Source organism: Oryctolagus cuniculus, chromosome 9 (genome assembly GCF_964237555.1).
Source record: "Oryctolagus cuniculus chromosome 9, mOryCun1.1, whole genome shotgun sequence".
NCBI classification, from domain to species: domain Eukaryota; kingdom Metazoa; phylum Chordata; class Mammalia; order Lagomorpha; family Leporidae; genus Oryctolagus; species Oryctolagus cuniculus.
In genome coordinates, this window is record NC_091440.1 from 98,558,090 (window position 1) to 98,585,882 (window position 27,793).

Sequence of the window (27,793 nt, forward strand, 5' to 3'; positions counted from 1 at the left end):
ATCGGCCTTCCAGAAGGGGCGGTTTCCGAAGAAAACTACAACTCCCAAGAGGCATTGGGCTAAAGCGGCCGCAGGGCATCACGGAAGTCGTAGGCTCCACTTCACTCCGCCCCGTTAAGCCCTACAATTCGCAAACTACAAGTCCTAGGACGCCTCGGTCCTGGCGCGCCTGCGCGAGAGCCCCCCGCGCGCGGTGGGGGTGGGGCTGCCCCGGGCGGCGGGGGGCGGGGTCGGAGCGGGCTGTGTGGAGGCTTCAGACTCCCGGCGCCATTTAGCGCGGAGAGTTTCCCCGGCGGACGCGGCTCTTCTCCGTCGGCCACCCCGCACCCCCGTCTTCGGTGACAGAAGGCGCCTGGTGGGGTGACTGCTCTCTTCTCTCCCCATCCCCCTTCACCCAGTCCTCTCGGTCTCCTCTCCTCTCGGCCCAGAGAAGCAGCGGAGCCCGGGCCCGCGGTGAGCGGCCCTCCCCTCCCCACCGTTCCCTCCCTCCTCAGCCCCCGGCCCCGGCCCGGGAAGGAGACGGGGGTTTGCCAGGCCCGGGGCGGGCAGGGAGGCCTTGGGGAAGGGGGGGCCCGCTCCTCAGGCTCCGAGGCTTCGCGGCTTTGGCCCTTCCCATTCGGGCGATGGGCGCCCTGTGAGACCGGTCCCCTGACTGGGGGCGCGTGTGAAAGGAGGCGACCGCCGGAGTGACCGGGAGCCCCGGGGCGGCGGCCCTCCCTCGCCGTCCTCGGCCCCTCCCACTCCTGCCCTGAGGCTGCCACCGCCTGGGCGTCGGAGCTCGTCCCTTCCGCGCCGTGCCGCCGCCCTCAGGGCCTAGCCCGCCCTGCTCGGCGAGCGGCGACGGTGGGAGCTGAGCCGCCGCCGCCGCATCCGCCGCATCCGCTTCGACTCGCTGCCGGCCCGGTGCCCTGCCCCTCATGACTGCGGCGCCTCTGCTGCCACAGCCTTCCCGGCCGCCGCTCGCCGCAGGATGGATGCGGACCGTGCAGCGCTAACCCCCGTGGCTCCGCTGCCGAATCGCCCACCGACGAGCCCGCCTCGTGAGCCGCAGCAGCAGCCGCCGAAACCGGGCCCCGTGTCCCGCCTCGCCTTCGTGGCGTCCGGTCGTTGCTGACTGAGAGTCGTCCGGGCCGCTGCGAACCCGCCCCGAGAGAGCGGTGCCCTGCGGACCTTCGCGGCTCCCGCGGGGCGGCCCTTCACCCTCTTTTCATTCACAAATCCGAGCTCGCGCCCGCGGACCCACCATGTCTGGCGGCGCCGCAGAGAAGCAGAGCAGCACCCCGAGCTCCCTGTTCCTCTCGCCGCCGGCGCCTGCCCCCAAGAATGGCTCCAGCTCCGATTCCTCCGTGGGGGAGAAGCTGGGCGCCGCGGCGACCGACGCTGCAGCTGGCAGGACCGAGGAGTACCGGCGCCGCCGCCACACTATGGACAAGGACAGTCGCGGCGCGGCCGCGACCACCACCACCACTGAACACCGCTTCTTCCGCCGGAGCGTCATCTGCGACTCCAACGCCACTGCGTTGGAGCTGCCCGGCCTCCCTCTGCCGCTCCCCCAGCCCAGCGTCCCCGCGGTTGTTCCGCAGAGCGCGCCACCCGAGCCGCCCCGGGAGGAGACCTTGACCGCCACCACCGCCTCCCAGGTGGCCCAGCAGCCTCCAGCCGCCGCTGCCCCTGGGGAACAAGCCGTCGCTGGCCCCGCCGCCTCGACTGCCCCCAGCAGTGCCAGCAAAGACCGGCCAGTTTCCCAGCCCAGCCTTGCGGGGAGCAAAGAGGAGCCACCGCCGGCGAGAAGTGGAAGTGGCAGTGGCGGCGGCAGCGCCAAAGAGGCCCCGGAGGAACGGAGCCAGCAACAGGATGACATCGAAGAGCTGGAGACCAAGGCCGTGGGCATGTCCAACGATGGCCGCTTTCTCAAGTTTGACATCGAAATCGGCAGAGGATCCTTTAAGACGGTCTACAAAGGGCTGGACACTGAAACCACCGTGGAGGTCGCCTGGTGTGAACTGCAGGTAAAGCCCCACCTCCTGCTTCAGCTTACGGTCGTGTGCAGCCCCAGTTTGCCTCGGTTAAGACAGTTTACCGAGTTCACCCCCTTTGGTGTCACTCTCCGAGTGGGAGGGGGAGGCCAACTTTGAAAGCAGTTTACGTTAGGAGAGTGCATTTACCTCAGCGTCGGCACTGGGTCAGAATGATTGGTAGCCAGAGGGATTTGCTCCTGGGCAGGGGGTGGGGGAGGTATCCGTAGTGTAAACAAATTGTCTCCTGGTTAATGGCCTCGTGTCGGGCAGGAAGCTTGGAGATGGTGGGGGAAGTTTTTGAGTTAGGAAAGTACAGAGTCGTGTCTTGCTCTGGTGCATTTCGGTCTCAGGAGAGGCTGCGGTGCTGAGCTGCCCCTGTGTTAGCAGCCGTGTTCCGTCCCTGAGTCAGGCCGTTCTCTTTAAGAACCAACTGTTCCTTTGGACATGTCGTGCTTGGTGGTTGCACAGACATTTAGTGTAAAGCAGTTGTGAAAAAGCCTTTTCTGTCCGTTTTGGATAAATGCCTTGGGACTAGTGCAGTGAAAGAGTGTGCGATGCTGGTCCGCCTAATGATGCCTTATGGTGGCTAGCATTGATTAGGACGGTCATTAAACTGACGTCTTGTGTAAGTGCTTTGATTGTTTCAATCTTGTTTTAAAACACTTTGAAGTTAAACTTTCTTAAGAGTTCAGAGGAGTCACAGTGGTGCTTCCTTTTTACCTCTCAGGGAGGTTTTTGTTGTGCTATTGCAGTTGACAAGTGTATTCTAGGTTTAAACAGCTGAGTTTGGGCTACTTGTTGCTGGACCTATTGTAGCAGCTTGCTTGAATGTCCTCACTGGGAGGTGAACATAGGTTGCTGGTAAAAGCAGTTGCCATGAAGGGAAGAAAATTAGTCAGCTGCATACAAGAAAAACGCCATTATCGATAATCTTGCCAAGAAAATAGAATAGGCTGAAATAGGATACGAAAGTAACTGAATGATCTCGGAATTTGTTTTATCCATCAACTAATATGTTAACATTTAATCTTTTGAATTCAGCTTCCAAATGACCAAAGCCATGTCAAATGTGAAAGGAAATTAATACAGTGTGTGGAAATAACTTTAAAATTGACAGGTTCTTTGGGAACATAATGATTTTTAAAGTTTTTCTTATGTTAGTTGTTTAGAGTTAGATGACACTTTTTTTTTTAGCAAAAAAAAAAAAACCAAAAATGTCGAATTGTCAACTTTATTCCAATTGGTTGGTCATGCTCAGAAACTTAGGACTGATTCCTTTTGATTTTTTTCATTTTTGAATGCTTATTGCTACTGATCCTGGAATTTTATTTTTCCACTATCATTCCATATTTTAATAGGTGCTTTTTTTTTTTTTTTTTACCTTTTTTTGTTTCTTTAGATCCAACTAGTTGTTGAGCACTTTATGGATTATTTTGTTAGTTTCAGTTATCTTACTTGTAAGACTTACCAGAATGTAATGATGTGCTTTCTCCTTATCACCTGGAATTTGTCGATAGTTTATGGTCTTGGAAAAAAAACTAATATTTTTATGTCTAATGTCATACATAATAAGAACTCTGTCTAAGCGTCTCGGTTTTGTTTTTGTTTTTTTTTTTTTTTAGAATGCCTGCTGGGTATTTAGTTAACTTATGTGGGCATGGGCATGATCAAACTAAGGTCAGTCTTATATCACATATTTTTAAGCCAGTTCAGGCTTTGGATATAGACCAAAGGAATTCCTAGGTCACTGAGTGACATCCTGGTTTAGAAGCTTCTGTGTCATTTCCCCATGCTACAGTTTTTCATCTTGATTTTAAAAATGTGACTGTCGTAGCCCAAGGATTCATTACAGTTGTTTTTGTTTTGAGCAAGGCACTTGAAGTATGTGTCTAATAAAGTATAGTTACTAAGTCAATTTGAATTTTTGTCTTGAGATCCAAATTAAAGGACAAGCCAAAGGATTACTGAAACACTGGAAATAAAGGAAAGTTTTTTTCTTTTTTTTCAACTTTTATTTAATAAATATAAATTTCCAAAGCACAGCTTTTGAATCACAGTGGCTTTCCCCCCCCCATAACCTCCCTCCCACCCGCAACCATCCCATCTCCCACTCCCTCTCCCGTCCCATCCTTCATCAAGATTAAGAAAGCTTTTTCACTAAGTGTATACTGCTAATATACACACACACACACACACATATTTTCTATGAAGCAAGGTAAAAGAAATACATATTGTGTTTTAGCTGTTGAGTTAAAAAATTTCTAGTCTATTAAAGCTGGAAGAAAAGTTATCTCAGCTACTTGTTTGATAAATAAGAAATCTGAAATCATACAGCAGGTAAATAAGTTACTAAGACTGATTAAAAAAACACACACAAAATTTAAACTGGTTAGGTAAAACACCTGTTGTCCAGTGGCTGGGTTATTAGTCATTTTAAATGAAGCAATAGTATTTTGATGTGGAAGTAGCTGTCAGATTTTTTAGAAACATGTAGTCCTATAACCATAGCAAATCTCAAGCTTCTGTTTTACATGTTGATTTTATCACTTCAGGTGGGCTTTGAGGAATGGGTTAGTGTGGTAAGTAAATCAAACTATTTTCCATTTTATTTTTAGAGTCACAGTATGCATACCTATCTAGTTGCACAAGCATCAATTATTATTAAGTAATACCTGGGTAATACTTTGATACCATAGGCTCTTAGGTAATAACTGAGGTTCTTTAATTAAGACACAGATTTCTTTACCTGGATTTATTAGGCAAATTGTGTGCTTTAATTTTAATACCTAGTTGCCTTGGTCAGAAAATGTTACTGCTGGATTCTACCTGTAGAATTTACATTGCTTTTATTTTTTTTTAACGAGGGATCTTATTTTTTAAAAAAACAAAGTAGTTTAAGAAAGCATTTTTATACAAATTTAGGAATGGTTCATTTTTTTTTTTTTAAGATTTATTTATTTATTTGAAAGTCAGAATTACACAGAGAGGAGAGGGAGAGGGACAGAGAGAGAGAGAAGGTCTTCCATCTGATGGTTCACTCCCCAATTGGCCGCAGCGGCCAGAGCTGTGCCGATCCGAAACCAGGAGCCAGGAGCTTTTTCTAGGTCTCCCATGTGGGTGCAGAGGTCCAAGGATTTGGGCCATCTACTACTGCTTTCCCAGGACATAGCAGAGAGCTAGATCGGAAGTGGAGCAGCTGAGTCTTGAACTTGTGCCCATATGGAATGCTGGCGTTTCAGGTGAGGGCGTTAACCCACTGTGCCACAGCGCCGGCCCCAAAATGGTTCACTTTTAAATATTTTTCTTCAAAGTTGGCTCTGAATAATGAATTCCGTTGATATATTATGTGTGGATGAAATTGTTCTAGATCTATATGAAAAAAGTCAAATCATAATTTTTGCTTAAGTTCCTCTGGCCTTCAGTAAGTTGAGGCTCATGTCTCCTCAGTTTATATTAATATTTTATGAGAAGTTTTGCAGTGTTGCTCTGGTTCTATGATTAGGAAATCATAACATTTCTTTGCTATAGCTTTTTTTTTTTTTTTTTTAAAGATTTATTTACTTGTTTGAAAGGCAAAGTCACAGAGAAGGAGAGGCAAGGCAAAGAGAGAGAGGTATCTTGTATCCACTGGTTCACTCCCCAAATGGCTGCAATGGCCAGGGCTGGGCTAGGCTGAACCCAGGAACCAGGAACTTAATCCAGGTTTCCCTGTCATTGGTGGCAGGAGCCCATGTACTTGGGCCATCTCCCACTGCTTTCCCAGTCCTTGAGCTGGGAGCTGGATTGGAAGTGGAGCATCCAGGACTCAAACTTATCCCATATGGGATGCCTGCATTGCAGACAGCTGCCGGCCTGCCCCTCTGGTAGCTTTTAAAATATCTTAGATAAGCTGTAAAAGCATGGGCTGGCGATGTGGCATAGAAGGTTAAGCCACTACCTGCAGTGCCAGCATCCCATATGGGTGCTGGTTTGAGTCCCAGCTGCTCCACTTGCAATCCAGCTCCTTGCTGATGTGCTAGTGGAGGGTGGCCCAAGTGCTTGGGTCTCTGCGCCCATGTGGGAGACCTGGAAGAAACTCCTGGCCTGGCCCGGCTCCTGCCATTGCTGTCATTTGGGGAATGAATCAGCAAAGAAAGGTCTTTGTCTCTGTCTTTCTCTGTGTCTTTTCCTCTCTCTCTGTAACTTCAAATAGATAAATTAAACACACACACACACACACACACACACAACTAAAAGCAGCAAGAGTGTTATACTCAGACTGTAATTTCTGAATAGTAGTATATCAGCAAATAGTTCATAATAATTACAGTTAGCAGGTTTTTGCTATACCAGTATTTTATTAGTTTGCAAAAAAATTTTTAAAAGCATTTATTTTATTTGAAAGGCAGAGTTACAGAGAGGCAGAGGGAGAGAGGTCTTCCATCCACTGGTTCACTCCCCAAATGGCTGCAGCGGTCGGAGCTGTGCCATTCTGAAGCCAGGAGCTTCTTCCAGGTCTCCCATGCCAATGGAGGGGCCCAAGGACTTGGGCCATCTTCTGCTTTCCCAGGCCACAGCAGAGATCTGGATTGGAAGTGGAGCAGCTGAGACTCGAACCAGCACCTAAATGGGATGCTGGCACTGCAGCTGTGGCTTTACCCACTATACCACAGCACTGGCCCTTACAAATAAAATTTTTAACACAGAATGGATTCTCTGCAAGTAGGTGAGGCTTAGCATGACCTCAATTTAGGTTTGAAGAGAACACTTTTCTGTAGTGTGCCAAACATAGTAGTTAAGAACTGGAGTGCCTGGATTCAAATTCTGGTTTAGCCACATGATTATGTCACCTTGGCCAACTTTTGTACTACAATTTTCTATCTTTTATAGACAGTTTAAAGAGGATCTACTTTATAAGTTGTTGTGATGGTTAAATGAGTTAGTAATATGTAAACCATCAAGGACAGTGCCTAGTACGTAAATATTAATTATGATGATACAAACTTAGTTGGAGTTGGCATTTTGGTGAAGCATGTTAAGCCTCTGCCTGCAACAGCAGCGTCCCATATGGGCACTGGTTTGAGACCCCGCTGCTCAACTTTCAGTCCAGTTCCTTGCCAATGAGCCTGGGAAAGCAGCAGAAGATGGCCCAAGTGATTAGGCTCCTGCATCCATGTGGGAGACTGGATTAAGTTCCTGGCTCCTGGCTTCAACCTGGCCCAGCCCCAACCATTATGGTCATTTGGGGGATGAACCAGCAGATGGAAGAACTGTCTTTCCTAGGCGCATCGATAGGGGGCTGGACCTGAAGTAAGTGGTACAGCCAGACTTGCACTGGCACCCATTTGGGATGTTTGTGTTGCAGGTGGTAGCTTTACACGCTGTGCAACCATGCTGGCCTCGAGTTTTTGTTCTTTCCACTTTAAAGTACTTTAGTTCTAGTGGAATTCTAAGTCTTGGTAATCCTTTTAACAATCAATTTAACAATTGTCACTTATAGTTGAGCATCTTCTGCCTTTTATAGTTTCTAATGAAGCAGTCTACCTAAAGGGCCTTTTACACTGCATACATGCATAGTTGTTTTTGTTTAAAATTTATTTATTTGAAAGGCAGAGTTTTATATATATATTCATATATATATTTATTTATATTTAGAATGATAGAATGTTATTTCTAGTAGTGAATGTGTAATGTGATTTCTATTTAATAGAGACATATGAGTTACGTTAGCTTTTTTTTGTCAGTGGTATCTAGATGACTACTGTGTATAAAGTGTTTTCATTGACTTAATTTTATGTAGTTTGGGGATTGATGGTATTGTTTGGGCCCGGCACTGTGGTGTAGTGGGTGAAGCCGCTGCCTGTGGTGCTGACATTCCATATGTGCGCCAGTTCTAGTCCTGGCTGCTCCACTTCCGATCCAGCTCTCTGCTGTGGCCTGGGAAAGCAGTGAAACATGGCCCAAGTCCTTGGGCCCCTGCCCCCACATGGGAGACCCAGGGGAGGCTCTTGGCTCCTGGCTTTGGATTGGCCGAGCTCCAGCCATTGTGACCTATTGGGGAGTGAACCAGCAGATGGAGGACCTCTCTCTCTGCCTTTCCTCTCTCTAACTCTGCCTTTCAAATAAATGAATAAATCTTTTTTTAAAAAAAAAGTATTGTTTCTTACCTTAGTTCTTAATACTGTGTGAAATGACAATTTTTTTTTTTTTTTGGCTTTCACTTCTTTGCTTTCTAAGTTTACTTTGATGTCCATGCTTTTGAGAAGGATTTGACTGTCTTGTTTGTATGAGTTCCAAATAGAAATCCCATTTAAATTTAATGTTTTGAAATTTACCAGAGTGTTAAATTTATTCAGTATTGTTAGGGAATAAGATGTTCCCTCACCTCCAGAAAGAACTGATGCCTACAGTGCTGGCATCCCATATGGGTGCTGGTTCCAGTTCCAGCTGCTCCACTTCCAATCTTATGGCCTGAGAAAGTAGTGCAAGATGTCCCAGGTGCTTGGGCCTCTGCACTCACATGGGAGACCCCAAGGAAGCTCCTGGCTCCTGGCTTCAGATCTGCACAGCTCCAGCCGTTGTGGTTATCTGGGAAGTAAAGACCTTGCTGTCTGCCTCTGCTTCTCTGTAATGCTGCCTTTCAAATAAATTAACTTAAAAACAAACAAACAAACAAACAAACCTGAAGTCTTCTCAAAACTAGCAGGGCTTCATATTAATTTGGTAAAACTCTTCAAAGTGTATCATTTTCTTGTTCTTTTAGGTAGAAGGTCTACATCTCTAAAGAGAAGGGTTAAGAGCGCTAATTACCATATTAGATGATAATATACTTAAAGGTGATGAGCATGTTGCCTTTATACTCCTATACTGTGGAGTTTTTGAAAAAATTAGTTCAGGTCACAATAGATCATGATGATAGGTCTAAGAGTCAAAAGGATCACATAAATAAGACTAGTGTCTGCCAATACTAAGTGATAGAATAAAAAGGAGAGAACGATCCAACATGGGAAGCAGGATACACAGCAGACTCATAGAATGGCAGATGTCGTAAGCAGTACTCTGGTCTCAGAATCAGCCCTTAAGGCATTCGGATCTGGCTGAAGAGCCATGGAGAGTATTTTAGGCATGGAAAGCCAAGACACTCTGGCAAAAACAAAACAAAACAAAACCCTAAATGAAAGATCTCTGCGAGTGAGATCCCAGTGGAAAGAACGGGCCATCAAAGAAGGAGGTACCTTTCTCTGAAGGGAGGAGAGAACTTCCACTTTGACTATGGCCTTGTGGAAATGAGATCAGTCGGCGAGCTCGGGGGGCTTCCATGGCCTTGGCAACTCATGACTAGAGCCTGGGGAGATTGCTAACGTCTTAAACGAGAGTGTCGATTTGTTAAGTCAACAACAGGAGTCACTGTGCACCTACTCCTCATGTAGGATCTCTGTCCTTAATGTGTAGTTCAATGTGAATTAATGATATGACTAGTGCTCAAACAGTATTTTGCACTTTGTGTTCTGTGGGGGGGCAAACTGATGAAATCTTTACTTAATATATACTAAATTGATCTTCTGTATATAAAGATAACTGAAAATGAATCTTGATGTGAATGGAAAAAAAAAGAAAAGAAAAAATTAGTTCTTGCCCCAAGTTCCCCCAACCCAACCATTTGTTATGTCAGTAACTACTTGCTGTTTTTGTCTCATTTGTATCCTACTCTTCAATGGTTGCTGCTGATTTTCTCTGCCTTGAGCAACTAAATTGCCAGTTTTGTTAGAATTGGTTTTAATGGTTTAGAGAGGAATTAGGTGTATGTAAAATCCACTAGCTTTAGCATGTTGTCTGCTTCTCAGGACTGTCTTGGCTTTCAGGGTTTGGTTTTTCTAGTGATATCTGAGTGTGTGTTAATGCAATATTTTGAAATTGTTGGGATACTACTTTGTTGGTATTTTATTTAGCTTAGGACACTTGAATTGAATTAAAGTATCTCAAAGCTGATAGAGGTGATCAGTATATTATTCATTGATGGCTAGAATGGGTTACTAGAAAGTGTATGTAGACTACTAGGGTTTTTTCTTTTTCTTTCTTTTTTAAAGATTTTATTTCTTTATTTGAAAGAGTCACACAGAGAGGAGAGGCAGAGAGAGAGCGAGAGTGATGTTTTCCATCCAATGGTTCACTTCCCAATTGGCCGCAATAGGCAGCGCTGTGCTGATCTGAAGCCATGAGCCAGGAACTGCCTCCAGGTCTCCCATGTGGGTGCAGGGGCCCAAGGACTTGGGCCATCTTCTACTGCTTTCCCAGGCCATAGCAGAGAGCTGGATTTGAAGTGGAGCAGCTGGGTCTCGAACCAGTGCCCATATGGGATGCCGGCGCTTCAGGCCAGGGCGTTAACCCACTGTGCCACAGCGCTGGCCTAGATTTTTTCTTTTACCTATAAAATTCTCTTAAAGGTAAACCATGTTTATCATTAACTTTATATGTATTTCCTGGGATTTGGGATTTCAGTGTTAGAAATAATGTAGTTATAACCTGCATGATCCTCTGTTAGTTTCTCTTAATATTATTTCCTGTGTAGACAGCCAGCACAGGAGATGAGAGTGTATCATCCCATAGACTTAGATTCCTTGATATTCTTTAGACCATAATGATTGTTTGAAGTCAGAAAGTCCCATAACCCTCTTAAACCAGGGGTAATGTACTTGGGCACACAAAATCTCACTTTAGAATTTGGCAGATTTATTAAAATGTTTCTGTTGTGGTAGTAGAATAGTTCAGTTTGTAGCGGTTTTCAGCTTCAGCCACATACAAAAAGGGGCTTCGAAAAGTTTAGATAATGGATATTCTAAAATCATGCTTGAGTTTCAAATTTTTTGCACCAAAATAAACTTTATCATTAAAAAAGTGTGTTTGTTTTCACCGATTTGAAAGTCAGAGAGAGAGAGAGAAAGAAAGGTAGAGGGGAGAGATTGATTTTCCGTTTGCTGGTTCACTCCCCAAATAACTGTAACAGCCTGTGCTGGGCCAGGCTGGGGCCAGGCTGCTTCCTATGTGGGTAACAGGGGCCCCAGCACTTGAGCCATCATATGCTGCTTCTCAGGACACTTTAGAAGGAAGCTGGGTTGGAAGTAGAGTAGTCTGGACATGAGCCAGCACTCTACTCCAATATGCGTTGTGGGTATCCTAAGCTGTGCCTTAACCCACTGAACCACACTGCCTGTCCCTAAACTTATCTTTTAATTCCATTTTCTCAAAGAGGTTTTTTTTTACAGGCAGAGTGGACAGAGAGAGAGAGAGAGAGAGACAGAGAGAAAGGTCTTCCTTTGCCGTTGGTTCACCCTCCAATGGCCGCTGTGGCCGGTGCACTGTGGCCAGCACGCTGCGCTGATCCGAAGGCAGGACCCAGGTGCTTCTCCTGGTCTCCCATGGGGTGCAGGGCCCAAGGACTTGGGCCATCCTCCACTGCACTCCCTGGCCACAGCAGAGAGCTGGCCTGGAAGAGGGGCAGCCGGGACAGAATCTGGGGCCCCGACCGGGACTAGAACCCGGTGTGCCAGCGCCGCAAGGCGGAGATTAGCCTATTGAGCCGCGGCGCCAGCCCTCAAAGAGTTTTTAAAGTACTCTGCTACAAATCACTGTTTAATATCCAAGGTTTGTTTAAGCTTTAATTCTCCCATCATTTAGAATGAGTTGCGTTACTGTGTGTTTATTTTCTGGATGGAGGAAACTTGTACCAGTGGATCTCATTCAGGGTCATTTAAGTCTTATCAGAACATTTTTAATAACATTAAAACAGAAATCCTTTGAGTCTCATTTGCTTTAAAGAAGGCTTTTTTTTTTTTTTTTGCATATTTCTACACACTTTTGCTCAATGTTTAATATTATTGATAGGAACAAATCCAAATCTTACATGCTTTAACAAGGGTCTGATTGCTTCAGTTACATAGCTGAGAAGGGCCACTCTAGTGCTTCTTCACAAAACAAAAAAGATGACTCCTAGGGGCATTGCTCTTTCCTACTTAGTTTTTTGTTTTGTTTTGTTTTTTTAAAGCCATCCAACTGCCTTTAAATGGTAAACTGCCCACTTAAGTATTTGTCCTGCCTAACCAGACACCTTACTAAATAGAGGTACTAGTTTAGATTTTATTTTTGGTGGACAATTGTTTTCTGTTGTATTTTACCAGTTTATTTTTTATCTATACAGTTTTTGTTTTTTAATGTCTTGAATATAAGGTAGGGGGAATAATGATGATACTTTGCTGATGTATATCCTTTGGTTAAAGCAGTTTGATTTCTATGATGAAAATATTGACCATTTTCTCTGTTATAAAGGCAGAAGTAGGAATGTCGTACTACCCATGAATATCACTATTATCTATTAGAGGCTTCCACAAATCTTCACTAAGTATGAACTTGGTATGAGTATCTTGTTAATTTCATATCTTAAACATCTGTCATTCTTCATGAGTAGAGTTCTTCACAACTAGTAAATGTTGCATAATGTAATTTTTATCTTCATGTGATGGATATAGCAACAGTTTTTAAAAACCTTCTTCACTGTGATATTGTTTTTTAAAAAATTAAAAAATTTCACATTGATGCATAGTAAACATACATGTTTACAGGTTGCAGTATGATGTTTCAATTCATGTATACAATGTATATTGATGAGAGCAGGAAAATTGGTATATTTATTACTTCCAACATTTATCATTTCTTTGTGTTGGAAATATTCAAAATCTTCTCTATTGGGTATTTGAAACAAATAATTTTTTTTTTTTTTTTTTTTTTTTGCCAGGCAGAGTTAGACAGAGAGAGAGTTATAGATAGTGAGAGAGAGAGACAGAGAGAAAGGTCTTCCTTCTGTTGGTTCACTCGCCTAATGGCTGCTACGGCCGCTGCTGCGCCAATCCGAAGCCAGGAGCTGGGTACTTCCTCCCCGTCTCCCATGCAGGTGCAGGGACCCAAGCACTTGGGCCATCCTCTGCTGCCCTCCCCGGGCCACAGCAGAGAGCTGGACTGGAAGAGGAGCAACTGGGAGTAGTACCCGGGACCCCAACCAGGACTAGAACCTGGGGTGCCGGCACCGCAGGTGGAGGATTAGCCAAGTGAGCCACGGCACCGGCCACAAATAATTCTTTTCTACCATAGTTGCCCTACTGTGTTAACAGAACATTGGAAGTTATTCCTCTTACCCACTATGGTTTTTTTTTTTTTTTAAAGATTTGTTTATTTATTTACTTGAAAGATGGAGTTACAGAAAGAGGGGAGAGGTCCTCCATCCATTGGCTCACTCTACAAATGGCTGCAACGTCCACGACTGTGCCAGGTGGAAGCTGGGAGCCAGAAGCTTCTTCCAGATCTCCCACATGGGTGCGGGGACCCAAGCACTTGGGCCCCTCCAGCGCTTTTAGTAGGGAGGTGGATTGGAAGTGGAGCAGCTGAGACTCAAATTAGCACCCACATGGGATGCTGGCATCTCAGATGGCAGCTTAATCCACTATGCCACAACACCGGCCCCCGCACTCTGTACTTCTTTATCATACTCATTCCATCCCTCATCTCTTCTCCTTTTGAGATACTTTCAAAGGTAACAGTTATCCTAGGTTTTATTAGAAGCTCTCTTTGCTTTGTTATTAACATGTTCCTATCATTTTTTTGATAATATCTTTATTTTTTGTGCAAAATGTTCTAGACTCATTTTATTATTTCCCCACTCTGGAAATAATTTCCAGAAATTTCCCCACTATCCATTTCTCTTGGAATCTTGGTTCCTTTCAGTATGAAATGGTGTTCAGAAAATAAGATCTGGGTACCATATGTGTTTATGGCTATACTGGGTCATTGCTGTATCTGACACAGTGAAGAATCAGTGTCTCATTAAGTTTGTGCTACCATAACAGAATACCACAGACTGAGCAATTTATGAAGAACAGAAATGTATTTCCTCACAGTTTTGAATGCTGGGAAATCTTTTTTATTTTTTTAAGATTTATTTATTCATTTGAAAGTCAAGAGTTACACGAAGAGAGAAGGAGAGGCAGAGAGAGTGAGGTCTTCCATGCAATGGTTTGCTCCCCAGTTGGCTGCAATGGCCCTGAGCTGTGCTGATCTGAAGCCAGGAGACAGGAGCTTCTTCTCGGACTCCCATGCAGGTGTAGGGGCCCAAGGAGTTGGGCCATCTTGTACTGCTATCTTAAGCAATAACAATAGCAGAGAGATGGATCAGAAGTGGAGCAGCCAGGACTTGAACCGGCGCCCATATGGGATGCCGGCACTGCAGGCATTGGTTTTACCTGTCACGCCACAGCACTGGCCCCTGGGAAGTCTTTTTTTTTTTTTTTTAATTTATTTTTGATAGGCAGAGTGGACAGTGAGAGAGAGAGACAGAGAGAGAAAGGTCTTCCTTTGCCGTTGGTTCACCCTCCAATGGCCGCCGCTGCAGCCGGCGCACCGCGCTGATCCGATGGCAGGAGCCAGGATCCAGGTGCTTTTCCTGGTCTCCCATGGGGTGCAGGGCCCAAGCACCTGGGCCATCCTCCACTGCACTCCCTGGCCATAGCAGAGAGCTGGCCTGGAAGAGGGGCAACCGGGACAGAATCCGGCGCCCCGACCGGGACTGGAACCCGGTGTGCCGGCGCCGCAAGGTGGAGGATTAGCCTATTGAGCCACGGCGCCGGCCCAGGCCCCTGGGAAGTCTTAAGATTAAGATCAAGGCACTGGAATCTTGTGAGGGGCCTTCTTGGTGCCTTCCTCACCTGAAGAAAAGCAGAAGGGTAAGACTGTGAGTGTACCCTCTTCTGCAGCCCTTTCTGTGGAAGCTTTAATTCATTTTTGTTGCATTGGGAATTCAGTTTCCAACACATGAATTTTGGGAGTTGCATTCAGACAATAGTAGTTGAGAAATAATAAATATGTGTGTATGTCTTACTCTTAATATCGTCCTTTCTGGCAGTAATATTTTAAAATTAGTTTACTGTCCTTTTATATTTCTGTTTCTGCATTTGAGGATAAGAGATAGCTTTAAACCTCAAACGAAGATGAGTAATATAAACTAGCCTGAATTTGTGACTTTGTAGTTGTAGAATATTGCAGTCATGGAGGAGAATTTTTCCTCACTCACATGCAAAGTCAAATAGAGAAAACCACTATGAATCTAAGAATGATATGCAGTATTTATATAAGTTTCTTAAAATTGTTAATTATTTACTCAGTTGTGTATGTCATACCATGTTTCCACTGAGTGCTAGCTTTAATAAAATGTTTCACTGTTTGAACACGAAATTATTCTAAAAGTTGTCTTTGTTTAGTTTGAGAGTTTATAGTGCATAGCACTTAGGCCAAATGCTGTTCATTATGGTAGTCAGTAACTGAGCACTTAAAATAAGGCTATAGTTGGCTAAGGAACTGAATTTTACATTTTAAGTTTTTAAACCTGTCAGCCTGTTTAGTGCCCATATCCATACCTTAATGATATTGAGAATTAAGTTCATTTGGTTTTTGTTATCTCTTGCTTGTGAAAACAGAAATCGTTTGTATTTCAACTATTTATTTGTATGAAGATTTTTCCAAATTAAGTTCCTGACTCATGCCTCCATAATAAAGAATGGAAAGTTATTAGTGAGAACATAGTTAACTGGGCCAGTGCTATGATATAGTAGGTTAAGCTTCTGCCTTTTGCACTGACATCTCATATGGATGCTGGTTTAAGTCCCGGCATCCCACTTACGAGCCAGTTCTCTGTTAATGGCCTGGGAAGGCAGTGGAAGGTGGCCCAAGTGCTTGGGCCCCTGCACCCACCTGGGAGACCCGGAGGAAGCTCCTGGTTTCTAGCTTTGGTCAGCCCAGCTCCAGCCATTGCAGTCAACTGGGGAGTGAACCAGCTTATTGGAAGGTCTCTGTCTGTCTGTCTGTCTCTCTCTCTCGCTCTTTCTCTCTCTTTCTCTAACTCTACCTGACAAACAAATAAATAAATCTTAGAAAATTCAAAATATCAATTTCACTCATGTACATTTAAAAAATATAGTTAACTGCTTTATCTTTAACAAAGTAATATTAGAGATAGTATGAGATGCCATGACAATGCTTATGAAATTCTTAATATTATTATTATTAACTGAAAATTTAAAACTGATACTTCATTTAATTATTGGAAAGCTTTTTAAATATGCTTGGAACAACTTGGCTTATGTGGGTCTACTTTATTAGTAACAAATCTTATGAAATGTAAATACAGATCAAGTATTTCTGGTGAAAGTTTAGCATCCAAATTGATATGCATGTATACAAAGTACACACAGTTTTGAAAATTTAACTCAAGAATGTTAAACCATTTCAATTAAAATAGATTGCAAGTTATATTTTATATATTGGTTAAATAAATATATGTATTATCTGATTCTTTTTTAACGTGACTAAAAAATTTTAAATTGCATTTAGCTTGCAATGTATTTCTGTTGACCGTTGCTGACTTAGGATATTCTATTAAAGTGTTATACAAAGAGCTGATGTTAGAGAAAGTTTACTACATTCTTTTTAAAAATATCTCAGTATCTTCCTTTTTGTGGTTTCTTTCATTAGCACTCTTTACAACTCTTTGGTTGTTGTTGAATACAGAAATACAGAGTTTTAAAGTCTTGTCTTTTTCATTTGTGGGGCATTTTATACTTGATTATTATGGAAACTGAACCCATGCCATTTAAAATTTTATCTTTTGTTATTTTGCCTGTATGTCTGTATCAGAAATGTTATTTCTTATGGTCTTTGAGTATTGTAGTTGTTGCCAAGAGCATATTAGAAGTCAGAATTTATTATAAATATCTTGAAGTAGTTAGTAGATATTTTTGTTTATTTTATTTTATTTTTTTCATAAATACTTATATTTATTTTTTAATTTCATTGAAAGAGTAATAGAGACAGAATGAACAAAAAAATCTTCCATTTGCTGGTTCACTGCCTAAATGGCAGCAACAGCCAGGGCAGGGCCAGGCTGTAAATGGTGGGTTCACTCACCATGCCACAACATCAGCCCCTTTTTATTTATTTTACATAAACTACTAGAATATGTTTGGATGTTTATTGAATATGTACACTTGCTGCTTTGTATTCTTTCATAATTCCTAGCCACTGTGGCTCCTTAAATTTTGTTAACAGATTGCCCAAGTTTCTTATCTTAATGATATCCAGAAGTAAGTTTGGTATGTATTTCTTGTAAAAAGAGAAATTGTACTTCAACTATTTGTTTGCATTATGTTTTCCTAAATTAGTTAAATTCTAGCTATGCTTTTATAATAATAATGAAAAGATTTTAGTGAAAATATGGTTAATGGCTTTATTTTAATAAAGTTGTACTGTACCAGTTTACAGATGCCATAACAGTTCCTTTCAAATTCTTAAAGGTAATTTGCCTAATTTCCTTAAGGCCTTATTATTTTATTTGCCAGGAAGAGAGAGAGAGAACGCAAAGAGAGCACTCCCTTCCACAGGTTCACTTCCCAACTGTCTGCAGTGGCTAGGACTGAGCCGAAGCCAGGAGATGGGAACTCAGTCCTGATCTCCCACATGGATGTTAGGAACCCAGTTAATTTGAGTTACCTCCCAAGTTTTGCATGGTGAGAAGCTGGAATACAGAGCTGGAGCCAGAACCAGCCTTTGAACCCATGCACTCCAGAATGGGACATGGTCGTCTTAACCTAGCTTTTAACTGCTAGGCCATTTGCTTGATTAATGTAAGGACCTTTGATAGTCCTTTTTCATAGCAGTATACTAATTTGATTTGGACTAAATTATCTGAGTTATAAACTTCATTTATTTCTTAGTTTTCATAACCATTTGTAAATTAAGGTTACTTAAAAATTTGTAGAAGGAATACATTTTCATTATGAAAATTAGGAGATTAGAGGGGGAGAAGGAAATAACAGTCACCTGCAATCCTTCAGCCATAGGTAAGCATGTTACCATTTTTGACACTGTAATTTCTGTTTTTTTTTTTAATTGTGATCTCATTGTATGGTAGTACATTTTGCCTGTTTTATACTACCATAGAATAAAAATAGCTTCTCATTTAAAAATTTTGAGGGTTTTATATTTTAAAAAGCACCAAAATATTTGTGTATTTTAGTCATAATTAGTGTATGCATAGTTGTGATGCTCTTTGTTGTATGATAGTATAATTTGCCTGATACCTCATAGAAGAAAACATTTCCCATGTTAAAGATTTGAGATAAAAAACTAAGTTATTTGTTATTAGAATTGTTCTTGATATTTTATACTACTGTACGTGAAGTTAAGAAATCATCAGTTTTGTATTTATGTTTTGATCTTGAAGTTAAAATACACAATTTCTCACCCGAGTATTATTTTTTAAAATTATTTGGGGAAATAAATTAGAGTGTCTGGCAAATGTAGATATTAGAAATAAATCTAGGATATTGGTCTTTGATGAATTTGTTCATTCAGAACAAAAATTTAACAGTCATGGTTGATACATTGCAAAGCTAAATTTTTTTTCTCACTTTCAACCTGTTATCAGAGATTTGCAAGAAAGTTTATTCACTGCTTTTCATATGACTTTAGGTCTTATCAGAATATTTTAGACCAGTAGTTTGTTTTTATGACAGTTGTTACTGTACAGGTCAGAGGTTTGTAAAAGCCAAAGTGGTAGGGGCTTTAATAACATTGAAAGATTTTTGAGGAAGTTTGTTTTGTAAATCGACCAAGCTAGTGGGGAAAAAGGCTTAGTGTGCTTTTTCCACTTCCTACCCACTAAAGATAATCCAAGTCCTCTTCCTTTATTTAAATTTGCTGTTAATTCTCTACTCTAGGGCATGCCAAAGATGTTTTGCAAATACAGGAAATTCTTAATGCATTTAAAGGGAACTACTTCCTATTCAGTTCTTTGCATTGTAGAAGTCATACATGTATATACATCTAAGAAAATGGAAAAATGAAAAGCCAAAATAATCACTAAAAGACAATGCCAGTATATAATTTTGAAATGTTTCCCTTTAGTTTCTGCCTCCCCCTCACTATAGATTTAATATTTATTCAACTACTATATGCCTAGGGTTGTCTTAGGTAGCAAATAGAGATGAAACTCTGTCTTCCTGGAACTTATATTCTGTTGTGGTCATAGGCGTGTCATGTCTGGGGTGTGTGTGTTTGTGTGTTTATAATGTTATATAATTTTAATTTTGTGATTTATTGTAACATAAGAAGATAGGTGGCTGGTGCTGTGGCACAGCAAGTTAAGCCGCTGCCTGCAGTGTGGTCATTCCATATGGGCTCTGGTTCAAGTCTTAAGTCCCAGTTGCTCCACTTCTGATTCAGCTCTCTGTTAATGTACCTGGAAAAGCAGCAGAGGATGACCCAAGTGCTGCACCCATGTTTGAGATCGTAATAAAACTCCTGGCTTCTGCCTGGCTCAGCTCTGGCCATAGGCAGCCATTTGGGGAGTGAACCACTTCTCTCCCTCTCTCTCTCTGTAACTCTGCCTTTCAAATAAATAGTAAATCTTTAAAAAAAAAAAAGAATTAGGATAAATATTTTTGACAGCTGCATGATAGTTCTTCTATGTATACATCATAATTTACTTCATTTCTTCTCTAATGTTAGGTACTATTTTTTTCTGTTGTAAGCATAGTTGGTGTGAGTCATACCTTACAAGGTTGTAACTATGAAATATCATATTCCTGAGTTACTAAATTCACATTTAATTTGTATTGTACCTTCACCTAGTTTAGTTGGTTGGTATTTTCCTGTACAGCTTGCCCTCTTTTCCATCTTTGCAGAGCTTTATATAATCTAGAACTTTGTCTGGAAAGAGCTTTCTAATCTTAATCTACTGTCATTAGCATGCCCATTTGTGTAAAATTGGAAGGTTTTTTTGAAGGCCAAGTTACATAGAATCTTAGGTCATGGGGTCTTGTATAGAATTTTGCATAGCATAGTTTTTGTTTGTTTGTTTTTAGGGAACCTATTTTAATGAAATGAAAACAAACCATCCAACCAATTTTTGGAGTGAGCATTTGGCACAGTTAAGATACTATTTGGGACACCCACAGCCCATGTTAGAGTCTCTGGATTTAAGTCCTGACTGTGTTGGACTGTGTTGCTTGCTTGCTTTCTTTCTTACATTTATCTATTTAAAAGACAGAGGAAGAGTTCTTCCATCTGCTGACTCACTCCCCAAATAGCTGCAACAGCCAGGGTTGAGCCAAGCTGAAGCCAGGAGCCTAGAACTGTACCCAAGTCTCCTGTATGGGTGGTGAGGGCCCAAGCACTTGGGCCATCTTCCACTGACTTGCGGGTGCATTAGCAGGGAACTGGATTGGAAGCAAAGCATACAGGACTGAAACCCATGTTCTCATATGGAATACCCACCTCACAGGCAGCAGCTCTTAACACTTAACGATGCCAGCCCCTGGTTCTGCTTCTGATCAAGTTTCCTCATAGCAAAGTTTTTACCATTATTGTTTCCCATCATCTTCCCCTCGCCCTACAGTTCCCAGGGGGAATAGGAGAATTGATCCTGGTCTTGATGAATCCTCTAACTCCCTCCTTTTCCCACTGCATTCACACCTCAAGCTTCCCTTCCATTCTAGTATAGTCCAGCTGAATTCCTTTCTTTGGGCACAGACTTTCTCAAGTAGAATGCTGTTAAGGGGATTGTCTTCTGATTTCTGGTGCTAGAGTAATTCGAGAATCTGAGACCAGGAGCCACAGATCTTGGCATAGAGGGGAATTTACCTGTTGCCTTGTGAACAAAAAGCAAATTAGTACCTGAGATTTCACTGTTTAGATTCTGAACTATTTTCTTGGGATTAAATTTCAGAAATGGAATCACTGGTTCTAAGGTAATGGACATGTATTTCTTAATGCTTTATAGCAATAGATTTTGAGAGGTAGAGTTACAGATAGAGAGGGAAAGACAGAAAGGTCTTTCTGCTGGTTCACTCCTCAAATGACCACAGCAGCCAGAACTGGACCAATCTGAAGCCAGGATCCAGGAGCTTCATCTGGGCCTCCGATATGTTTAGCAGGGGCCCAAGCACTTGGGCTATCTTCCACTGCTTTCCCAGGCCGTAGTAGAGAGCTGGATCAGAAGTGGAGCATTGTGGGGGAAAAAGCCGCAACAATGCAAAAGTTGCACTTTGTAAATTTACATTTATTAAATAAATTTAAAAAAAAAAGTGGAGCAGCCAGATCTCGAACCAGTGCCCATATGGGATGCCGGCAGGCGGTGGCTTAACCTGTTACGCTATAGCGCCGGTCCCGTAAAGTCTTTTTAAAAAGTGATTTTTAGGAGTGGGTGTTGGGCTTACCAGTTAAAACACCTGCGTTCCATATCAGAGTGGTGAGATTTGATACCCAACTTTGTCTCCTGACTTCAGTTTCCTGCCAGTGCAGAGCTTGGAAAGCAGTGATGATAGCACCTGTGATTGGGCTCCTGCTGGCCACGTAGCATCCCTGGATAAAGTTTCTGGCCCCTGGCTTTGGTTTCAGTCCAGTCCTAGGCATTTTGGGCATTTGGAGAGTGAACCAGCAGAGGGGATTTTTCTCTCTCTCTCTCTCTCTCTCGGTTAAATCTCTCTTTTTGCCTCTCAGAAAAATAAATAGAAAAAATAGTTTTAGGTGCTTTATAGAAGTTGAAGGAAGCACCTATCACCTTAACATTTATTGTAATTACAACTTGAGAGTTTGAATGACTTTTTAAAATACAAAATAATACAAGACAGGACATGTGCATTTTGAAAGGAGGCGAATGTAACCAAGCTATGGAAAAATAAGATCCTAAGAAAAGACTAGATAAATTTTTTATACACTGTAGAGCAAGAATCTTCAATGCTACTAATACTGGTACTGGTTTAGTGGTAACACAGGTATGACTTTTCTTTGATAGGGTGACCACACCACAGTATTAGGTGAGGACCTGAAAACGTTAACAACAGTCAGTATCTGTTTTTCAAAATTCAGTATTAGGATATTCAAATAACATATCTAGAATCTTGTGACTGAAGGAGAAATAAACACTATAGGAGGAACAGCACACAATGGGAGATATTGTTTGAGGGATGAGAAATTCTCAGAATTTTACTGTTGTAAAATGGAAAATAGAAGAAATCTAAATTTTGTTCTGCTCTACGTTCAGGACACAATGTTGTCTTATGTTAACATCACTAATGATTATTTATTTCTTCAGATACTGAAGATCATATAGTTCCTGTCTCCCAAGGAATCGAGTAGTATACTTATTTTCATTATGAGGGTACTTGGAAAAGTTCACAGAGTGGAATTAAAAGATATTTATTTTGATGCATATTTTTTATTTTTAAAAAAATTTATTTAATTTATTTGAAAGAGTTACAGAGTGAGGTAGAGACAGAGAGAAAGGTCTTCCATCTGCTGGTTCACTCCCCTGATGGTCACAACGGCTGGAGCTGCGCCAATCTGAAGCCAGGAGCCAGGAGCTTCTTCAGGGTCTCCCACGAGGGTGCAGGAACCCAAGGACTTGGGCCATCTTCTACTGCTATCCCAGGCCACAGCAGAGAGCTGGATGGGAAGAGGAACAGCTGGGACTAGAACCTGCGCCCATATGGGATGCCGGCGCTTTAGGCCAGGGCGTTAACCCGCTGCGCCACAGCGCCAGCCCCTGATGCATATTTTTTAAGCTAATGGATAGGATTTTTTATAATAAGCATCTTCTTTGAACTTTCTCAAGTACCCTGTATTTTAGAAAAATGAGTGATGAACTTTGGTAGCCCTTATATTTGACATGAGTGATATATGCTTTCAAGTTGAAAATTTCATGGTGAGAAAGTCCTAAGTTACATTGAAGTGAGTATAATACAAAAATATAGAATTAAGTCACTGCTTGGGATGCTCCTATCCCATATTGAAGTTCCTAGGATAAAGTCCTGCCTCTGTTTCTGATCTAGCTTTCTGTTCATGTGCACCTTGGTCCCTGCCACCTTCTTGGGAGACCCAGATGAGTTCCTGGCTTAGGCCTAGCCAACCCCTGTTGTTATGACCATTCGGGGAGTAAACCAGCAGGTGGAAACTCACCCTCTCACTTTCTTGCTCCACTTTTAAATAAATAAATTAAACAAACACCCACATCCCATTTCAGAGTACTTGGTTGAGTCCTGGCTTCTCACACTTCCAGTCTAGCTTCTTGCTAATGGGAACCCAGGGAGGCAGAAGATGGTACTTCAATACTTGGGTCCCTGCCACCCACATGTGAGACCTGGATGGAGTTTGGAGCTCCTGGCTTTGACCTTTACTAGCTCAGTCCTGACTATTTTGGGCATTGTGGGAGTGAACCTACAGAAGATTTCTCTCTTTCTACCTTTTAAGTAAAATGAAAATAAGGAAATACAAATTTTAAAAATGCTTTGTTAAATTTTCTTAAATTTTTGAAACAAAAATTCATACACAACTTTGTGAATTGACTACACGGTAGAATAAAAGTAGTGGACCCTTTTTTTTTTTTTTTTGACATGTAGAGTTAGACAGTGAGAGAGAGAGACAGAGAAAGATCTTCCTTCCATTGGTTCACTCCCCAAATAGCTGCCATGACTGGAGATACGCTGATCTGAAGCCAGGAGCCAGGTGCTTCCTCCTGGTCTCCCATGAGGGTGCAGGGCCTAAGCACTTGGGCCATCCTCCACTGCCCTCCCGGGCCACAGCAGAGAGCTGGACTGGAAGAGGAGCAATCGGGATTAGAACCTGGCATCCTTATGGGATGCTGGCGCTGCAGGTGGAGGATTAACCAAGTGAGCCAAGGCGCTGCCCCCGCCCCCCCCACCCTTTTTTTTGTCTTAACCATTATGCATACTACAGGCTTGAATGAATAAGATATTTTCTCTCTCTCTCTCTCTCTCTCTCTCTCTCTCTCTCTCTCTCTTGAAAGATTTATTTATTTATTTGAAAGGCAGAGTTACAGAGAGGCAGAGGCAGAGAATCTTCCATATTCTGGTTCATTCTCCAGATGGCTTCAATGGCTGGAGCTGCACTGATTCAAAGCCAGGAGCCAGGAACTTCTCCCAGGTCTCCCACATGGGTGCAGAGGCCAAGGACTTGGGCCATCTTCCATTGCTTTCCCAGGCCATTGCAGAGAACTGGATTAGAAGTGGAACAGCTGGGACTCGAACCGACATCCATATGGGATACTAGCGCCACAGGCTGGCTTTACCTGCTATGCCACAGTGCCAGCCCTGATATTTTCTTTTTGGATCCTGTCTGAGTAAGCTTCTTTCCTGTATTTGCTTGAGATTTATATGTACTTACTGATTGACTAGACATCATAAGTTTCAGTATCTCTGCCATTTTCAGTGTTTAGCAATTTTATTTTTTTAGGTTTATTTATTTTTTGAGATTTTATTTATTTGAGAGGGAGAGTTACAGACAGTGAGAGGGAGAGACAGAGAGAAAGGTCTTCTATCCTCTGGTTCACTCCCCAAATGGCTGCGCTATACAGATCCATAGCCAGGAGCCGGGAGCTTCTTCTGGGTCTCACATGTGGTTTCAGGGACCCAAGGACTTGGGCCACCTTCTGCTTTCCCAGGCCATAAGCAGAGAGCTGGATGGCAAGAGTAGCAGCCAGGACTTGAACCAGCACCCGTATGGGATGCTGGCATTGCAAGTGGAGGCTTAGCCCACTACACCACAGTGTCAGGCCTATCTAATTCAGTTTTAACATCGATCTTTGCATGTTTCTTTTACTGATTTAATTGTTAGTGAAGATTTGTGTGGGTGCCATCGGTGTGTCACAGCAGGTTAAACTGTCCCCTTTGACACCATCATTCCCATATTGGAGTATTGTTTCTAGCTTCAGCTGGACTGCCCAGATCTACCTTCCTGCTAATGTGCTTAGAAAACAGTGGAAAATGGCCTGAGTACTTGGATCCCTGGCTTCTGGCTCTAGCCTGGCTTGGCCCAGCCCGGGCCATTGAGGCTATTCAGGGAGTGGACCAGTGGATGGACAGTCTCTTCCTTTCTCTGTCTCTCCTTCTCTCTTTGTCTCCTTTTCTCTCTGTCATTCTGCCTTTCAAATAAATAAAAATGAATCTTAAAAAAAAAAATTTGGGCCAGCGCCACGGCTCACTAGGTTAATTCTCTGCCTGCGGCACCGGCACACCAGGTTCTAGTCCCGGTTGGGGCGCCGGATTCTGTCCCACTTGCTCCTCTTCCAGGCCAGCTCTCTGCTGTGGCCTGGGAAGGCAGTAGAGGATGCCCCAAGTGCTTGGGCCCTGCACTTGCATGGGAAACCAGGAGAGGAAATACCTGGCTCCTGGCTTCGGATCGGTGCAGCGCGCCAGCCGTAGTGGCCATATGAGGGGTGAACCAACAGAAGAAAGACCTTTCTCTCTGTCTCTCTCACTGTCTAACTCTGCCTGTCAAAAAAAAATTTGTCAGATGGAAATGAAGCATTTTACATAAATGGGACCTCTGAAAATATTTGTAGTATTTTAATAGCAGGGTATACAAATCACAAAAGTAGGAATTTGTTGTAATTTGCTTTTAAATTTGGACAGAATCTGGAAATTTAGGAAAAATTCTGGTTGTATTACAGCCATGGCTATGCATTCCCAAATGAAGTGTTTTACATTCCTGAGTGTAGTGTGTTGCATGCACTACTGAACATAATGGGAAAACAAAAGTGTCATAAAAAGCTAAGTACCAAGTAACTAGCTAGAAAAAGCTTTTAATGGGAGAGCTGGTATGTCATTAGTCTGGTAAAATAGTACTTGAGGTAATGGCTGCATGTGTTAAGCTGTGGTTTTTTTAAAAAAATTTTTTGGTTATTAGAAATCAACATCAGATATTCAAAATTTGTGCTTAAAATGCTGCAATGGCTTTCTGCAGGGCAATTTAGTACAAAGAGAATTAGAATGTGAGACTTGGTTCTAATAACAAACTATATAAGAATGACTTAAGTAAGTCTGTTTTATTGATAAAATGAATGGTTGTTGAAGGATATACTTAGCTTTAGGCCTTTTCATGAAATATGCTTGCTATCCTTGCACAATCAAAAAGGATGATTTTTCAGTCTGTTTATCACAATCTCCCTTCAGTTTCAAGTTTGCTTTAGACAGCCTTGCAATGGCTTTCAAACCTCTTTAACTGAGACTCAGTCTTCTTTTTTTAAAAATATTCATGTATTGGGGCTTGTGTTGTGGTACAGTGGATGCAGGGACCCGAACACTTAGGCTGTCATCTGCTGCCTTCACAGACGCATTAACAGGACTAGAACTTGGGCTCCGATACGGGATGCTGGCATCGCAGGCAGTGGCATCACCTGTGCCACAGTGCTGGCTGCCCAGTGTATTTCTTATAAACAACACTTAGATTATTTTTAAAAGCCTGTTTCAAAGATTTAATATGGAATTTTAACCTATTCACATTTACAATGATAACTGGTATATCTGGAATTGATCATCTTCTTGCCTTCTTTGTAGTTTATTTTTATTTATTATTAAAATAAATTTCTTTTCTTTTTTTTGGCAGGTAGAGTTAGACAGTGAGAGAGAGAGAGACAGAGGGAAAGGTCTTCCTTCTGTTGGTTCACTCCCCAAATGGCTGCTACGGAGGCTGCTGTGCTGATCCGAAGCCAGGAGCCGGGTACTTCCTCCCGGTCTCCCATGGGGTGCAGGGCCCAAGCACTTGGGCCATCCTCCACTGCCCTCCTGGGCCACAGCAGAGAGCTGGACTGGAAGAGGAGCAACCGGGACAGAATCCGGCGCCCCGACCGGGACTAGAACCTGGTGTGCCAGCCCTGCAGGCGGAGGATTAGCCTAGTGAGCCACAGCGTCGGCCATCTACCTGGTACCCCAACCGGGACTAGAACCCGGGGTACTGGCGCTGTAGGCAGGCCCTATTTTCTTCTTTTTAAAGATTTATTTATTTATTTGAAAGTCAGAGCTATACAGGGGGAGAGAGAGAGAGAGAGGTCTTCCATCCAATGGTTCACTCCCCAGGTGGCCTTGGCGGCTGGAGTTGTGCTGATCTGAAGCCAGGAGCCAGGAGCTCCTTCCGGGTCTCCCACATGGGTGCAGGGGCCCAAGGACCTGGGCCATGCTTTACTGCTTTCTGGCCAGGGCATGAACCCGCTGTGCCACAGCACCGGCCCCAAGATAAATTTATTTTCTTTCCATGTTTATGCCTACTAGTCTTTATGCTATTTAATTTTCCTTATTCAAGTGATTTCACTAGGTTTCAAGAACTGAACTCTAACATTTTAGTACTAGATTATTACTTATTAAAACTAATGTTATTCCTCTATTTTCTTTGGGGTATAGTGTAATGGAAAAGAGCACGGACTCCAAAGCAACTTAAGTTTCTGTTTGCATCTTGGTGTCCTTTGCTGCTTTTTGATTATGAATGTCTGCTGCCATTTTACATCTTTTAAAGAGGGAATAATAGCAATACCTGCCTCACAGGGATATGGTTAGATTTGATTATGTTAATAGGGACAGGCATTTAGTTTACTGGGTAACATGAAAGTTAAGACAGGGCATCTCACATCAGTGTCTGGGTTTGAGTCCCAGCTCTGTCTCCTGACTCCAGCTTCCTGCCAGTGCGCGTCCTATAGGAGGCAGTGGTGATGGGAAATACTTTATGTATAGAAGAGAAACCTATTTTAAAATGTAAGTGAGCATCATTAAATGCTGTACATTCATTTGGTGCCAATAATATTAATAATTGTTTAGACTTCATCCTTTGTTTATAGTACTTTTTCTGGAAAAATTTATTAGTTGAATGCTACTATATGAGGATCACATACTTTCTTTAATTAAGGCCTAAGA

General features: G+C 42.7%; 1 protein-coding gene across 27 annotated transcripts in view; it reads left to right on the forward strand.

The window, feature by feature from the left end:
* The first annotated feature begins 218 nt into the window (after nt 1-218).
* WNK1 (WNK lysine deficient protein kinase 1) overlaps nt 219-27,793 on the forward strand; it is a 173,431-nt gene continuing 145,856 nt past the window's right edge. For 11 of the 27 annotated variants that reach the window (XM_070049228.1, XM_008259830.4, XM_070049230.1 and 8 more), the window contains exon 1: nt 221-2,009. In XM_070049228.1, coding sequence (XP_069905329.1) covers nt 1,245-2,009 — 765 coding nt within the window. In that variant the 5' untranslated portion in view covers nt 221-1,244. Of the gene's footprint in view, nt 2,010-27,793 lie in introns of all 27 variants that reach the window. The other 16 variants (XM_002712781.5, XM_070049233.1, XM_070049236.1 and 13 more) reach the window with 3 other exon arrangements.